The 18,400-nt window shown below is 46.5% G+C and overlaps 1 protein-coding gene across 7 annotated transcripts in view; it reads right to left on the bottom strand.

The window, feature by feature from the left end:
- Positions 1–241: 241 nt before the first annotated feature.
- Positions 242–18,400, bottom strand: part of birc6 (baculoviral IAP repeat containing 6) — a 344,318-nt gene continuing 326,159 nt past the window's right edge. For 6 of the 7 annotated variants that reach the window (XM_033025122.1, XM_033025124.1, XM_033025126.1 and 3 more), the window contains 2 exons: positions 14,455–14,589; positions 892–1,071 (listed from right to left, as the gene is read on the bottom strand). In XM_033025122.1, the coding sequence (XP_032881013.1) occupies positions 892–1,071; positions 14,455–14,589 (315 nt within the window). Of the gene's footprint in view, positions 1,072–14,454; positions 14,590–18,400 lie in introns of all 7 variants that reach the window. The other variant, XM_033025120.1, reaches the window with a different exon arrangement.

Genomic DNA, 18,400 nt, shown 5'->3' with positions numbered 1-18,400 from the left:
CCATGCAGATGAGATCAGTTTAAGTTGGCATCGTGTTGGGCACCAAGATTGTGAGATAACGGGCCCGTTCTTGTGCTGAACCTCTGTGTTCAAAATACCCAAACAGTATCCAGTAAAATGTTTGATGATTAGTGTGTAGGATCTGAACCTGGTGAGGACCATTCTCGGATCACTCGAGGAAGATAGTTGGCAGCAATCTGCCTCTCATTTACACTTTCAACAATCTAGAGTCCAATATGAATTCATGTGAACCAAAGAAAGTTATATTTATTAAAAATGCATTTAAGACTCATCGTAAAAACATTCATGAATTCAGTAATTAACAGTACTGTTAACGCACCAGTAATCAATCATAGCTGAATAGAATGTTCATTTATCTTTTATTGAAGTTACAGAAGTTTGTAGAAATTGAATATGAGCAATGAATATGGCCAAATGTTTTATCCAAGGGGTGGGAGAAGGGGGAGAGAGATGGTGGGCTATCAAACCTAACATCTGTTTTTTAAATAAGCAAAGTATCTATAAGGATGACAATATATTCCTGGTTACAACTGTCCTCGAGTGGTCAACTGAAATGAACTTTCAGTAACCATTCGAACGTATTTCCCTTATATCAGTGATTGATCAATTTATCATCAGTGTACACATGAACATACTTTTCAAACATACCATGTAGTGGTTATGTCACAATTGAAAAATAAAAGCACAAAAATGTTTACACTCTTTTACAGGTAAATAAAAGATCATATTGATTTAAACAGGTTTACCTTCAAGGGCATAGCATAGTTCAATTTTATTACCTATTACATAATTAGCTTCTTACATACAAATATTGACAAAGTTTGGCTTGTGCTTCAAAGCCTTTTGAGTCTATCGAGTCCACAATGCAGATCATAGTTGGACATCATTGGGGGGGTGATCTCTGCTACTGCTGGCTATTTCTTCACCCTCTGATATGGATTTGATTTCACCACTTGCAGCCTCTTCCCCCTTCTCCACCGCTTTCTCTGGCTCCAGGCCCTCTGGGCAGGGAAGCTTCAACAACTCTTCACGTAATTGTGCAGTGTGACGCTGCAAGACAAGCAGCCGGCAATCAAGTCAGGAAGGAACGTTTTGTGCTCATACATTTAGTTGGTTGTACTTCAGAAACCACATTCATAAAATCATGACTGCTCCATGAAAATGTAGGGCATTTTGTTTGATATGAACAAAAATGATTGATGTAGGAAGGAACTGCAGATGCTGGAACTCAGTGGGACAGGCAGCATCCCTGGATACACGGAATGGGTGACATTCAGAACGAGATCCTTCTTCAGGCTGAGAGTCAGGGCAGAGGGAGACTAGAGATATGGAAGGATTATGGAAATGTGATATGGATATGGAAGAGATATGGGAATGATTTACATGGGTAGTGTAGAATTGGAATAGGTAGAATTGAGCAGCAGAGTGGCTCAGCTGGAAGAGCTGCTACCTCACTGCTCCACCACACTAGATACAATCCTAATCTCTGATGCTGTCTGTGTGGAGTTTGCATGTTCACCCTGTGAATGCATGTGCTTCCCTCTGATGCTCTGGATTGGTCCTGCTTCCAAAACATGTGCGGGTCGATGGATTGATTGGCCGTCGTAAATTGTCCCTGAAGATAAAAATCTATGTTGGAAAATCTCAATGGGTCCTCGGACTCTCAGTCTGAAGAAGGGTCTCGACCCAAAACGTCACCCATTCCTTCTAGCCAAAGATGCTGCCTGACCACCATTTTGTGTCTATCTTCGGTGTAAACCAACATCTGCCGTTCCTTCCTTCACATTGATATTCCTCACTGCTTCTCCTCTCACCCCTATGCGTTTACCCAACTGTATCTGTCTTTTAATAAGCACTTTTTGCTCTTTAACAAATTCATGACATATTTGTGTTTTGTACCACGTCTTTGCAATTCTTTGATGGAAATGGAAGCTCCAATCCCACATCAGAAACGATGCAACTTTGATTTAAACAAACTCCACATTTCGGCATAGTATATTGCAGCCACTTATACATGGAGAACCTCCACAACCAAGATGATTAAGAAAGAACTGCCGATGTTGGAAAAATCAAAGGTAGGTAAAAATGCTGGAGACACTCGGCGGGTGAGACAGCATCTATGGAGCGAAGAAGGGTCTCGACCCGAAACGTCACCTATTCCTTCGCTCCATAGATGCTGTCTCACCCGCTGAGTTTCTCCAGCATTTCTATCTACCTTCCACAACCAAGATGATCACTCACTTGCCATCATAGTATCATTGACTTGTACAGCACGAAACCTGACTTGCAGATCAACATCCAAGGCAACTAAGATGCTCCAATGCAGCTAGCCCCTTTTGCCTGCACTTGGCCCATATCGCTGTAAGCCTTTCTGATCCATGTACTGATCCAAATGTCTTTTTAAAAGGTTGTTATTCTATCTACTTAACCACCTGCGGCAGCTTGTTCAATATACCACCCACCACCCTGTGTAAAATAGTTGCCCCTCACGTTCCTCTTAATCTTTCCCCTATGATTCTAAACCTAAACCTATCCCGCGGTCTAGGCATAAGCTCAGGGGCGGTTGCAGCTCCTAGACTGTGGAACAGCATCCCCCTTCCCATCAGAACTGCCCCCCTCAATTGACTCTTTTAAGTCGAGACTTAAAACTTATTTCTACTCTCAAGCCTTTCTTGCGGTCCTCTGAGGGAGCGCTGTACGTATGTATTTATGTCTGTATTGTTGATCTATGTACCACTGTATGTAGCACGTTAGTACCTGCACTGATGTAAAGCACATTGGTCAACGAGAGTTGTTTTTAAATGTGCTATAGAAATAAAATTGACTTGACTTGACTATGTCCTCTAGTTCTTGATACACTTGCCCTGGGAAAAAGTGCATTCACCCTTTGTATTCTCCTCATGATTTTTTACACCTCTATAAGATTAGCCCTCAGTGTCCAGAGTTCCAATCAATGCAGTCTTAGTCTGCCCAATTGCTCTCTATTAACTTAGGCCCTCGAGTCTTGGCAACATCGTCGTCAATTATCCCTGCACTCTTTCCAGCTTAATGGCATCTTTCCTACTGCAGAGCGACCACAACTGAACTATAACACTACAAGTGCAGCCTCATCAATGTCTTGTACAACTTGTATCCTAACCCTTATACACAGTTAGACACAAAATGCTGGAGTAACTCAGCGGGACTGGCAGCATTTCTTGAGAGAAGGAATGGGTGACATTTCAGGTCAAAACTTCTTCAGTCTTCAGATAGCATTAAGGACAATCCCAAGAGATTTTATAAATACATAAGGGGGAAAAGGGTAACTAGAGAGAGAGTGAACCCTTCAGGAATCAAAGCGGTCAACTCTGTGTGAAGCCACAGGAGATGGGCAAGGTCTTCAATGAGCATTTCTCCTCTGTATTTACCGTGGAGATAGACACGAGGATGGAGGAACTTGGGGCAGTCAATGGAAGTGTCTTGAGAGCTGTCAGTGTTGGTAGACAAATCTCCAGGGCCTGATCAGATATATCTAAGGACATTGTGGGAATCTAGAGAGGAAATTGCGGGAGTCCTGGGTGAAATTTACGAGTCGTCTTTAAATACAAGAGAGGTGCCGGGAGACTGGAGGGTGGCAAATGTTGTGCCTCTATTCAAGAAGGGCTGCAGGGAAAATGCTGGGAACTATAGGCAGGTGAGCTAAACATCTGTAGTTGGGAAAGTTACTAGAGGGTATTCTGAGGGATAGGATATACAGGCACTTGGATGGGCAAGGGCTGATTAGGGATCGTGGGAGGTCGTGTCTCACAAATCTGATTGAGATTTTTGAAGACATGATCAAAATAGTTGATGAGGGCAGAGCTATAGATGTTGTATACATGGACTTCAGTAAGGCATTCGACAATGTTCTGCATGGTAGGCTGCTCTGGAAGGTTAGATCGCATGGGATCCAAGGAGAGATAGCTGAATGGATAGAAAATTGGCTTCATGGAAGGAAGCAGAGGGTGATGGTGGAAGGTAGTTTTTCAGACTGGAGGCCTGGGACTAGTGGTGTGCCTCAGGGTTTGGGGCTGGGCCCGTTACTGTTGTCATCTATATCAATGATTTGGATGAGAACATACATGGCAAGATTAGCAAGTTTGCAGGTGACACAAAAGTGGGTGGTTTTGCAGATAGTGGTTGTGAAAAATTGCAGCAGGATCTGGATCACAGGTTGAGTAGGCTGGGACTCTATTCTTTGGAGCGCAGGAGGATGAGGGGTGATCTTATACGTAGTGCATAAAATCATGAGAGGAATAGATCGGGTAAATGCACTGAGTCTCTGGCCCATAGTAGGTGAATCGAGGACCAGAGAACATAGGTTGAATTAAACACCATTTGTCATTCTTTGGCCCACTTGCCCCACCGATCAAGGTCCCGCCGTTATTCTTGATAACCAACTTCTCTGCCTCTGAGGGAGGAGCAGTGGTGGAGTTGCTACCGTACAGTAGCAATGTTACAACATTTTGAGATTTAAAAAATCAAGTCTGTAATTTATCCCATCAGATAAAGCATAAAAATAAGTTTAATTTGACACCTAATTCACTTTCATATCTCAAGTATTTAAAAAGTTATGGCCATTTTCATACTCGGAAATGAGCATCTTGTTCCCTATTGATTTTCTATGGACATAACAAAAAAGCTGTGATCGTGAACAGTCAAAAGCCCATAACTTTCTTAAAAATTAAGAGAACTGAATGAAATTTTCAATTATCATAGATTGAAGCATTCTGAAACAAATATAAAATAATCTTACTTGGATGACCTGAAATTAAAGCATATAATTAGTTAGTTACCTAATTGTAGCTAATTTCAGACTTCAATTACTAGATCTAAACATCTATCCATTTCTTAATAAATGATTAACATTTTTAAATAGCCTAAATGTCCAAATAATATTCACAAATAATTCACAATAAAACATGATTTTTAAATCTCATTTGCATTAATTTATAGACCAAATGGAAGGAATTTAGTGCTCAATTGCTGTAAATAAATGCCCATTTAAATCAGCTTTCCAGTGGGTTCCTGTAGAACGCGCTGGTTTAGAACGTTCACATTGCGGTAGATTTGTGCCCCAAATGCCGAGAAAAATACTGCGGGATATAATGGGCCCAAAATGAGCTACTCGCAATATTAAACTTTGTATAAAGGGATCTTTAGAAGCCCTTTTTAATGTAAATATATACAGCCTAACTTCAGTTGTTTGCTTTATGAGACCCTGCGGTTGCTGGCGGTCGCGGGTTTAGAGATTGATTTTTAAACTACTATAACTATTATACGAGGCCTTTAAAACTAATAATAGCTTTTGCGACGGGGTCTTCCAGCGATTTTTCGTTAATAATTAACTAGGCTGAACATCTTCGATTTGAACAGCCTAGAGAAAATCGCGTTTTAAACCCGCCCCCTCTAAACGGCGCCAAAATCGCGCACACCCGCAGCGGCAGATTTTCAACGACGCTTCAGGTAAGCTTTGCAACATACCTACTTACAGTGCCAGAGACTTGCATTTCATCCAGACTATGGGCGCTGTCTGTATGGAGTTTGCATGCTCTCCCTGTGAGCACGTGGGTTTTCTCCAAGTGCTCCGGTTTCCTCCCACATCCCAAAGTTACGCGGGTTTGTTGGTTAATTGGCTTCTGTAAATTGCCCCTAGTTTGTAGTTTGTGAAACTGGAATAATACAGGACTTGTGATTGTTGGTCGGCGCTCACTCAGTGGGATGAAGGCCCTGTTTCCATGCTGTATCTCGAAAACTATACCACCCATTTCAGGGTCATCCGCAAACCTACTAATCATGCCTTGTACATTCCCATCCAAATTATTGATATAGATGACAAACATGAATAAGCCCAGCACCGATCTCTGAGGCACACTACTAGTCACAAGCCTTCCACCACCACCCTGTTTCCTACCATGAAGTCAATTCTGTATCAGGTTAGCAGCTCTCCATGTGATCTCACTTTCCAGAGCAGTCTGCCACGTGTGGAAATTTCAAGGGCCTTGCTGAATTCCACATAGACTATACTTATGATCCTGCCTTCATCAACCTTCTTGGTTACATCCTCAAAAAACCCCATCAAATTCATGAGATGATCTCCCACACACAAAACCTTGCTGACTATTCTTCATCAACCCACCTTTCCAAATGCATGTAGACAAAAAAGCTGGAGAAACTCAGCAGGTGAGGCAGCATCTATGGAGTGAAGGAATAAGCGACGTTTCGGGTCAAGACCCTTCTTCAGACTGATGTCGGGGGGGAGGGGGCGGGAAAAAGAAAGGAAGAGGCGGAGACAGTAGGCAGTGGGAGAGCTGGGAAGGGGAGGGGAAGGAGGGAGAAAGCAAGGACTACCTGAAATTGGAGAAGTCAATGTTCATACCGCTGGGGGTGTAAACTACCCAAGTGAAATATGAGGTGCTGCTCCTCCAATTTGCGGTGGGACTCACACTGGCCATGGAGGAGGCCCAGGACAGAAAGATCGGATTGGGAATGGGAGGGGGAGTTAAAGTGCTGAGCAACCGGGAGATCAGGTTGGTGACACCATGTTCCTCCAATTCCAAATGCATGTATCCTCTCCAGTAATTTTCTTACCAGACATTAAGCTTAGAAGAAACCTGCTGACAAGGGAGGTGCTGTGGTAGTCTGATGCGCTGACCTCTGTCTGAGGCCAGGCGCCAACTCTCAGACACCACCTCCTACTTATCCCTGGACCATGACCAAAATCATGGCAGATTTTGGATGATCAGCCATGATCATATTGAATGGCGGTGCTGTCTCGAGGGGCCGAATGGCCCACTCCTGCACCTATTTTCTATGTTTCTATGAGCCCCGCAGACGAGCATCAGGTCACAAGCACCATCACTGGCTTCATCGTTTCTGGCTCCCTGCCCTCCCAAGCCTCCAACCTCATCGTTCCCCAGCCCCGCACGGCCCAATTTTACCTTCTCCCCAAAATCCACAAATCTGACTGTCCTGGCAGACCCATTGTTTCTGCTTGTTCTTGTCCCACCGAACTTATTTCCACATACCTCGACTCCATCCTATCCCCCCTGGTCAAATCCCTCCCTACCTATGTCCAAGACACCTCACACGCTCTTCGTCTCCTCAATGACTTCTGTTTTCCAGGTCCCCACTCCCTCATCTTCACCATGGATGTCCAGTCACTCTAGACCTCCATCCCCCACCAGGAAGGTCTTAAAGCCCTCCGTTTCTTCCTCGACTGCAGAACCAACCAATCTACTAATACTCTCTTCTGCCTAGCGTAGCTGGTCCTTACCCTCAACAACTTTTCCTCCAAATCCAAGGCGTAGCTATGGGCACGCGCATGGGCCCCAGCTATGCCTGCCTCTTTGTAGGGTACGGCAAACAATCCTTGTTCGAGGCATACCGTGGCCCTATCCCCGACCTCTACCTCCGCTATATCGACGACTGCATTGGTGCTACCTCCTGCACCCATGCAGAACTCACTGACTTCATCCATTTCACCACTAACTTCCATCCGTCACTCGTTCACCTGGACTATTTCCGACATCTCCCTACTGCTTCTACACCTCACTATCTCCATCGCAGGTAACAGACTACTGACCGACATCTACTACAAACCCACTGACTCCCATGGATATCTGGACTACACTTCTTCCCACCCTGCTTCCTGTAAGGACTCCATCCCCTACTCCCAATTCCTCCGTCTACGCCGCATCTGCACCCAGGATGAGGTGTTCCACACCAGGGCATCGGAGATGTCCTCATTCTTTAGGGAACGGGGGTTCCCCTCTTCGACTATAGATGAGGCTTTCACCAGGGTCTTTTCTATATCCCGAAGCTCTGTTCTCACTCCCCATCCCCCCCACTCGTAGCAAGGACAGAGTCCCCCTTGTCCTCACCTTCCCCCCTACCTGCCGTCACATACAACAAATAATCCTCTGACATTTTCGCCACCTCCAACGGGATCCCACCACTGGCCACATCTTCCCATCTCCTCCCCTTTCTGCTTTCCGCAGAGGCCGCTCCCTTGGTAACTCCCTGGTCAACTCGTCCCTTCCCACCCAAACCACCCCCTCTCCTGGTCCTTTCCCTTGCAACCGCAGGAAATGCTACACTTGTCGCTTTACCTCCCCCCTCGACTCCATCCAAGGACCCAACAGTCTTTCCAGGTGAGGCAGAGGTTCACCTGCACTTCCTCCAACCTCATCTATTGCATCTGCTGCTCCAGGTGCCAACTGCTCTACATCGGTGAGACCAGCGCAGGCTTGGTGATCGTTTCGCCCCACACCTCCGCTCAGTTCGCAATAATCAACCTGATCTCCCGGTGGCTCAGCACTTCAACTCCCCCTCCCATTCCCAATCCGACCTTTCTGTCCTGGGCCTCTTCCATGGCCAGAGTGAGTCCCACCGCAAATTGGAGGAGCAGCACCTCATATTTCGCTTGGGTAGTTTACACCCCAGCGGTATGAACATTGACTTCTCCAATTTCAGGTAGTCCTTGCTTTCTCCCTCCTTGTTCCTGCCTCCCACATCAGTCTGAAGAAGGGTCTTGACCCGAAACGTCGCCTATTCCTTCGCTCCATAGATGCTGCCTCACCTGCTGAGTTTCTCCAGCATTTTTGCCTACCTTCGATTTTTCCAGCATCTGCAGTACTTTCTTAAACAGATGAATTCTTAGATTAGAAAAATGATTCAAATTAGAAGAATGAGGGTGGACCTCATTGAAACATACTGAATAGTGAAAGGTTTGGATAGAGTGAATGTGGAGAGGGTGTTTCCACTAGTGGGAGAGTCGAGGACTAGAGGTCATAGCCTCAGAATTAAAGGATGTTCTTTCAGGAAGGAGATGATGAGAAATTTCTTTAGTCAGAGGGTGGTGACTGTGGAATTCTTTGCCACAGAAGGCTGTGGAGGCTAAATCAGTGGATATTTTTAAGTGAGAGATAGATAGATTCTTGATTATTTCAGGTGTCAGAGGTTATGGGGAGAAGGCAGGAGAATGGGGTTAGGAGGGAGAGATAGAACAGCCATGATTGAATGGTGGAGTAGACGGTGGGCCGAATGGCCTAATTCTGCTATCCCTTACTACCTTACGGGTCTACAGTTCACAGGTTTTTCTTTGCAGTCCTTCTTAGATAGAGGCACAACATTAGACACCCTCTAGTCTTATGGCACCTAACTCATGTTTAATGATGTTTCATATATGTCAGCCAGGGCTCCTGCAATTTCTTCTTTAGCTTTCCACAATGTCCTTGCATATAGTTGATCAGGCCCAGGTGATTTATCTACCTTCATACGTTATCGGGCATCCAGCACTTCAACTGTAATACGCTGTCCTCACCACATCGCCATTAACTTTCCCAAGTTTGCTAGTCTTCATGATTTTCTCCACAATAAATACCTAGAGGACCTTGCCCATCTCCTACTGCCCCACACATAGTTGACTACTTTGGTTTCTGAGCAGCTATTATCTCTCAAAATCCCCAGAGCCTGATGGGATCTAGCCCAGGTTATCAAGAGAACCAGGAGATGAAATTGACGAAGATGTTTGTGTCTTCTCTAGCGACACAAGTCATCCCGGAGGACTGTAGAGTAGTCTCTTTAGAAACTAATGCTTCGGAACTATTGCTATTCCTTTGTTTATGAAGAGAAGCAGAGAGAATGATATGCCAGTGAACCTCAGAGAATGTGTTAATTAGGAACAGTCAGTATGGCTTTGTATGCGGCAGGTCAGAACTTGATTTGAGTTTTTTGAAGAAATGACAAAGATGATAGATGAGATTAGGGCTCTCGATGGATTTTGGTAAGACATTTGATAAAGTCCCCCATGGAAGGCTGATACAGAAGATTAAGATGCATAGGTCGACTTGGTCATATGGATTAAGTGGAGTTTTACCGGGATCTATGCTGGCAACACTGTTGTTTGTGATGTATAAAAATGTCTTGGACGTAAATGTAGGCGGGTTGGTTAGTACGTTTGTAGATTACACCAAAACAGGTGGGAGCGTAGACTGTGAGGAATGCTAGCTATAGCGTGAGATATACAGAAATATATATAGTAAAAAATAAAATATATAGTGACAGAAATGGGCGGAAAAATGGCAGATGGTGTTTAATCCGAGTAAGTGTGAGGTGTTATACTTTGGGAGTCGAATGTAAGGGGAAAATATACAATTAATAACATGACTCTTAACAGCATTGCTGTACAGAGGGAACTTGGAGTCCATAACTGCCTGAAGTGGCAACATGTCGATAGAGTGGCAAAGAAGGCTATTCATGCCTTCATTAGTCGGCACATTAAGTGTAAGAGTCGGGAAGTCATGATGCATCTTTACAGGACTTTGGTTAGGTCCCTATTGCAGTATTGTGTGCAGTTCTGGTTGCCCTATTACAGGAAGGATAAGAAGGCTTTGGAAAGGGTGCAGAGGTGGTTTACCAAAATGATGTCTGGAATTGGGGATAGTAGCTACAGAGAGAGGTTGAACAGACATGAATTAGTTTGGTTTAGTTTAGAGATATAGTGCCCTTCGACCCACCGAGTCTGTGCTGACCAGAGGTCCCCCGCCCACTAACACTATCCTACACACACTATGGACAATTTACATTTTTACCAAGCCAATTAGCCTACAAACCTGTACGTCTTTGGGGTGAAGGCGAAGACCGGAGCACCCGGAGAAAACCCACGCGGTCACAGGGAGAACGTACAAACTCCGTACAGACAGCACCCGTAGTCAGGATGGAACCCGGGACTCTGGCGCTGTGAGGCAGCAACTCTACCGCTGCACCACCGTGCCGCCCACGGTTTCTCTAGAATGCTGAAGGTTATGGGAGACCTGACAGAAGTATATACAATTATGGGAGGTATAGATTGGGTAGACAGTTTTTCAGGATGGAAATATCAAATACTAGTTTGAAGGTGAGAGGCAAAGTGTAAAAGAGATACGCGGGGGAAGTTTATTTTACACAGATGGAGCTGCCGGGGTTGGTGGTCGAGGCAGATATGATAGTGGCATTCAAGAGGCTTTTGGATAGGCGCATGAATATGTAGGGAATAGAGAAATATAGAACAGTACAGCACAAGAACAGGCCCTTTGGCCCACAATGTCTGTGCTGATCATGATGCCAAGACCATTTCTTATCAACCTGCACATAATTCATATCCTTCCACTCTTTGCTTATCCACATGCCTGTTAAACTCTACTATTGTAAATGCCTCCATGCTCGGCAGCTATGGCCGCCCCAGTCTATATTGGGAAAGACAAAATCCCCTACTGTGACAACCTTACTAATCTTGCAATCTGGCAATATCCCTGGGTATTGGGCAGACCTGTCCCTCTAATTGCCATTGACTATTTGAGGGCAGATGGTGCAGTGCAGCTCCACCTGTATAGCCCACTGGACGATCCATCAGTAATGTCACTCAGACCACTGCTGTGAGGTTGCCTTTCATCATTACCGTGTCCCCTTTCTCCTTTGCCCTCACCACTTTCTCATTTGTAAGGCCTGCACACTGGAACGTTAACTGCCAGTCCTGTCTTCCTTCAGCCAGGTTTCAACATTGGCCACGTCACAGTCGTATGTACATTTCTAGGTCCCAAGTTCATCCACCTTCCCTGTCAGGCCACTTGCATTGATATCAATGTAATTTAATGCAACCCTTCTTCCTCATTGCTGCCTGGCTCCTACCAGTCCTGTCCACTTAGCTTGCTCTCACTGACATCTGTATCGACCTCCAGCCTCCCAGCTGGCTCTCCACTGCATAGGGTCCTATCCCCCTGCCAAATGTAATTCAAATCCTCATGAGCAGCATTTGCAAACCTGCCTGCCAAGCTACTGGTTCCCCTCCAGTTGAAGTGCAACACATCCCTCTTGTACACGTCACATCTGCCCCAGAAGAGAACCCAATCTGAATCATTGTTCCCAACACCAAGTCTACAGCCACACGTTCATCTGTCCTCTCCTCCTATCCTACCCTCACTAGCTGGTGGCACTGGGAGTGATCTGGTGATTACTATCCTTGTTTAAGAAGGAACTGCAGATGCTGAAAAATCGAAGGTAGACAAAGGTGCTGGAGAAACTCAGCGGGTGAGGCAGCATCTATGGAGTGAAGGAAATAGGCAATGTTTCAGGTTGAGACCCTTCTTCAGACTGATGTGAGGGTGGGGATGGTGGGAAGAAGAAAGGAAGAGGAGGAGCCAGAGGGATAGAGGGAGAGCTGAGAAGGGGAGGAGACAGTAAGGACTACCTGAAATTAGAGGTCAATGTTCATACCGCTGGGGTACAAACTACCCAAGCAAAATCTGAGGTGCTGCTCCTCCAATTTGCGGTGGGACTCACTCTGACCATGGCGGAGGCCCAGGACAGAAAGGTCGGATTCGGAATGGGAGGGGGAGTTGAACCACCGGGAGATCAGGTTCGTTAATGCGAACTGAGTAGAGGTGTTCGGCGATGCGATCGCCAAGCCTATGCTTGGTCTCACCGATGTAGAGCAGCTGACATCTAGAGCAGCGGGTGCAATAGATGAGGTTGGAGGAGGTGCAGGTGAACCTCTGCCGCACCTGGAAAGACTGCTTGGGTCCTTGAATGGAGTCAAGGGGGGGAGGTAAAGCGACAAGTGTAGCATTTCCTGCGTTTGCAAGGGAAAGTGCCAGGGGAGGGGGTGGTTCGGGTGGGAAGGGACAAATTGACCAGGGAGTTACAGAGGGAGCGGTCTCTGCGGAAAGCAGACAGGGGAGGAGATGGGAAGATGTGGCCAGTGGTGGGCTCACGTTGGAGGAGGCGAAACTGACGGAGGATTATTTGGTGTACGTGACGGCTGGTAGGGTGGAAGGTAAGGACTAAGGGGACTGTCCTTGTTACGAGTGGGGGGGGGGATCGAGAGAGAGCAGTGTCACAGGGTATCGAAGAAACCCTGGTGAGAGCCTTGTCTATGGTAGAAGACGGGAACCCCCGTTCCCTGAAGAATGAGGACATCTCCGATGCCCTGGTGTGGAACACCTCATCCTGGGAGCAGATGCAGCGTAAACGGAGGAATTGGGAGCAGGGGATGGAGTCCTTACAGGAAGCAGGGTGGGAAGAAGTGTTGAAGAAGGAACTGCAGATGCTGGAAAATCGAAGGTACACAAAAAAAGCTGGCCTGAAACGTTGCCTTTTTCCTTCGCTCCATAGATGCTGCTGCACCCGCTGAGTTTCTCCAGCTTTGTGTACCTGGGAAGAAGTGTTGTCCTGGTTTTGAGCCTTTCATCTAAATCCTTGCATTCCCTCTGCAGCACCTCATCCCTCATGCACAATGACGTCTGGGTGGTCACTGTCCTCCTTGAGAAGGTTCTGCGGCCATTCCAAGACATCTTGGACCTTAGCACCAGGGAGGCAGCGCACTATGCTTGCAGCCATAGAATCTCCTGTCCCACACCTTAACTATCGAGACCCCTATCACTGCAGCCCTGTCTCACCTCACTTTTCCCTGTCAGACCTCAGAGCCAACTACTGCTGTTACTTTCTCCTGACACACAGTATTCAAAAGGTCTATTTACTTTCAAGGAAGATTCCAGCACTCTCTGCCTTCTCCCCTTTATCCTTCCTGGTAATCACCAATCTACATTCTCACCGCACATTCGGTGTGAGCACCTCACTACAACAGCCATGGGTGATGCTGTCATTGTCCTGGTCAACCCTGTGGTCACCCAGCTGCAGCTCCAGTCCCTTCACCCCATCAGTAAGGACCTGGAGCCGGCCACACTTTCCACAGGGGTCACCCTCAGGGGCACTGGCAGTTTCACTCACTTCCTCCTCCTGCAAGAAGAGCAATCTAATGCCCTGACGGCCAACCCACCTGCACTGAGACTAGAGAAAGCTACACAAAAATAGCCAGCCCCTTACCTTATCTTGCCGTCAAGATTCACTGCAACTTTGCGGGACAAAGCCTCAACATTTACCCTTCACCTCAACACAAGCTCTCCCAAAATGGCTGCTCTGCTGTTTGCTGCCTTCCTTTTATATACCACTGGGAACAGTCAATCCCGCACAATAATTGCTGCTTTTCAGTCTTTAGAGATGGCGACTACCGATCACCCCGTACACTAACACTATTCTACACACTAGGGACAACTTACAAATGTACAGAAGCAAATTAACCTACAAGTTTGCACGTCGTTGGAGCGTGGGAGGAAACCTGCACTCAGGATCGGACCCGGTCTCTGGCACTGTTAGACAGCAACTCTGCTGCCACGCCACAGCTTGGCTCAAAGAATCATGTCCCAAACCTTAGATTGAATCAACATTTTACCCGTTGACCTACAAGTGTATCAATTTGGACTATCCCAACTAATACGCTCACACTGGTTCAGTTTTTACTTAGTGACCGAGTTTATTATGCAGAAACCATATCGAAAAGTGTTGTTGATGTGTAAATAACCATTTTGCTGACTTTACCTTCAAGGCAGCTGCATGATGTGACATTGTCCTGCCAACCCGCTTGTCACTGCTGTACTGTTGAATGTCAGCAATCCACTCTTCACACTGGGCCATTACTTCAACTCTCTTCAAGTAGTAATGTTTGTGTATAACCTAGAACAGATAGAGTCCAAATGTCATAGATGCATACAGTGTGGAAACAGGCCCTTCAGCCCAACTTGTCTCATCAACCAACATATCCCATCTACATACGATTCATAGTCAAAATGTCATACAGTGTGGAAACAAGCCCTTCGGCCCAACTTGCCTCATCGACCAACATGTCCCATCTACACTAGTCCCACCTGCCTGCTTTTGGCTCATATCCGATCCACGTACCTGTCCAAATGTTTTTTAAACCAGATAATTCCTGCCTCAACTACCTCCTTTGGCAGCTCATTCCACACACCCACCACCCTTTGTGTAAAGAAAGTTACCGCTCAGGTTCTTATTAAATCTTTCCCCCGTCACCTAAAACCTATGTTCTCTGATTCTAGATTCCCCTACTCTGGACAAGAGACTCTGTACATCTACCCGATCTATTTCTCTCATGATTTTGTCCACTTCTATAAAATACTCCTCATTCTCCTGTGCTCTAAGGAATAGAGACCCAGCCTGCTCAAACTCTGCCTATATCTCAGGCCCTTGAGTTCTGGCAACATCCTTGTAAATCTTCTCTGCACAATTTCCAGCTTGACAACATCTTTCCTATGACATGGTGCCCTAATCTGAACACAGTACTCTAAATGTGGCCTAACCAACATCTTATATACCTGCAACATGACCTCCCAGCTTCTATACTCAATACTCTGATTGATTAAGGCCAAAGTGCATAAAGCCCTTTTGACCACCCGATCTACCTGCAATGTCACTTGCAACGAACTATGTACCTGCACTTCTAGATCTCTGTGCTCTACAACACTCCCCAGTCACTGTGTAGGTCCTGCCTATGTTAGATTTTCCAAAATGCAACCTCATTCAACTCCATCAACTACCTCAGCTCACCAGATCCAGATCCTGCTGTAATTTTGACAAACATCTTCTGCAATACCACCTACTCTTTGCTCACAGCTTCAAAGAACTCAATCAGATTTGTGAGACGCAACCTCCCACGTATAAAACCATGCTGACTATCCCTAATCAGCTCTTGTCCAGCTAAATGTATGTACATCCGATCCCTCAGAATACTCTCTGGTAACTTTCCAAATACAGATGTTGAGCTCACTGGCCTATAGTTCCCAGCCTTTTCCTGCAGCCCTTCTTGAATAGAGGCACAACATTTGCCACCCTCCAGTCTCCTGGCACCTCTCCTGTATTTAATGACGACATGTACATTTCAGCCAGAGCTTCTGCAATTTCCTCTCTAGTTTCCCACAGTGTCCTCGAATATATCTGATCTGGCCTGGAAGATTTGTCTACACGATAGGACCTTCAGCACGGTCTCGTGATTCGTCAAGGGTAATGTACAGCTCAAACATTAATCTTAGGTTATTATTGAATTTCACAATCATATTCATGGTTCCGAGATACACGGAAAACAGCATATGCTGGAATCTTGAACAAAACCAGACATCTTGAGGTGGCACAGTAGCGCAGCGGTAGAGCTGCTGCCTTACAGCGCCAGAGACCCAGGTTTGAACCCGACTACTGACTGCCTGTACAGAGTTTTGTACGTTCTTCCTGTGACCGCGTGGGTTTTCTCCGGGTGCTCCAATTTACTCCCACACACCAAAGACATACGGGTATGTTGGTTAATTAGCATTGGAAAATTGTCCCTAGTGCATAGGATAGTGTTACTGGACTGGTCTCTGGTCAGCGGGGACCTGATGGGCCAACGGGTCAGTTTCTGTGCTTTATCTCTGAAGTCTAAAGTAAACACAAACTTGTCCCTAGTGTTTCTATGGGAAGTGGGAGCAGGAGCGGCAGCTAGGAGCAGCAAGTCTGTGGATTGGTCGTAGCACCCAACTAAGCAAATAAATGTAAGGCAAGGTATAGCGGAGCGGCCAATTGGGAACAGCCAACAGTGTTGGGAAAGAGGCTGCGTTTAGGAAAAGTGCTATAGAGAGGTAACGTGCGAGTCTTTGGCTCAAGTCTTCAGCGAGGAGGTTGAGGCTCAGAGGCTATCAAAGGATCTTATTAGGGTGTGAGGCAGGTGAGAGGTTAGAGGTGGGTATGGAGGATGATGAGTTTTGTGGACAGAATAGACAGGAGAATGCAGGGAGCGAGGAAGGAATGTTGGTTTAAATTGCCCTTATTTTAATGCATGAGGCCTGACGGGTAGGGATGGGTATGTGCGACTGGGACGTTGTAGCTATTATTGAAACCTGGTGAAAAGAGGGCTAGGACTGGCAGCTCAATATTGTGGGGTACAGGAGTTACAGGAGAGACAGAAGTGGGGATAAAACGGGAGGGGGTCCTTGCATCATTGCGTGAGGAGGTCACACAATGGTCACATTACAGACTGCCCGTCTAGTGAGGCTAAGTGGGTGAAGCTGAGGAACAAGAAAGGGAAAATCACCTTGTTGGGAGTATACTACAGGCCCTCAAATAGTTAACGGGAATTAGAAGTGAGAAATATACTAGGCAGTTGTGGGTCCAATCGGGTTGTCGTAGTAGGGATTTTAACTTTCCCAATATTGATTGAGAATGTCATGGTGCACAAGGTTTAGACTGGGTGGAATTTGTCAAATGTGTTCAGCAGAGTTTTCTCCGGCAATGTATAGCGGGTCGAAAATGGGAGAGCAATGCTTGATCTAGTCCTGGTAAATTGGGGGGGACAAGTGGATGAAGTGTTGGTGGAGGACAGAGAGAGAGGGGGACAGAGAGAGGGGGACGGGGAGAGGGGGACGGGGAGAGGGGGACGGGAGAGGGGGACGGGGAGAGGGGGACGGAGAGAGGGGACGAGGGGGACGGAGAGAGGGGACGGAGAGAGGGGACGGAGAGAGGGACAGAGAGAGGGGGACAGAGAGAGGGGGAGAGATAGGAGGGGAGAGAGGGGGAGAGATAGGAGGGGAGAGCAGGGGGGGGGAGATAGAGAGGCAGGGCTGCTAACTCTCATGCATTGAGCGTGAGAATCACGCATTTCGCCAAATTCTCACGCTGATCACAAATTTCTCACGCTCTGTCGTGAGAAATTCTGTGATCAACTAAAATTTCAAAAATCATATCAACTGCAAGGGCCACGGGTGTTGGAAGCAGAAGCAGCGGCGGAGACAGATGCGGACGGGGAGCCGGGGCTGGCGAGTCGCTCACTGCAGCTCCGGCCATGGAGCAGCCTCAGTGCAAGAGTCCCAGGCCGTCGGAGGCTTTGGAAGCGTTGCGCCGCTGCCGTGAGAGTCTCTGTGCTGAATTTGCCCAGGTGACCGGCATGGATCAGGCTGCGGCTTGGTGCATCCTGGAGAACAACCAGTGGCTGCTGGAAGTAAGTACCAAGCACTGGGTAGAAACGATGGAAGATAGTGGATTTCAAATGGGAGTGGTTGGAGAAAGCATCCTGCTTGCCTGCTAGATTTTCACTTACTGTAACTGCAGGAAAAATGTTCCCGATGTTGGGGGCGTTCAGAACCAGGGGTCACAGTTTAAGAATAAAGGGGGGGCCAGTTAGGACTGAGATGAGGATAAATTTTCTTCACGCTGAGAGTTGTGAATCTGTGGAATTCTCTGCCACAGAAGGCAGTGCAGGCCAAATCACTGGATGTTTTCAAGAGAGAGTTACATTTAGTTCTTGGGGCTAACGACATCAAGGGATATGGGGAAAAAACCAGGGAAGAGGTACTGATTTTAAATGAACAGCCATGATCATATTGAATGGCAGTGCTGGCTCGAAGGGCCGAATGGCCTATTCCTGCACCTATTTTCTATGTTTCTATGCTTGAGTATATGGCAATAAAACTTGATCACTTGATTTTGAAGTATTCATGCATGG

This window comes from Amblyraja radiata, chromosome 8, assembly GCF_010909765.2.
Source record: "Amblyraja radiata isolate CabotCenter1 chromosome 8, sAmbRad1.1.pri, whole genome shotgun sequence".
In the NCBI taxonomy this organism is placed as follows: Eukaryota; Metazoa; Chordata; class Chondrichthyes; order Rajiformes; family Rajidae; genus Amblyraja; species Amblyraja radiata.
Note: the sequence above shows the minus strand (reverse complement) of the source record. Positions and strands in the feature narration are given on the sequence as shown.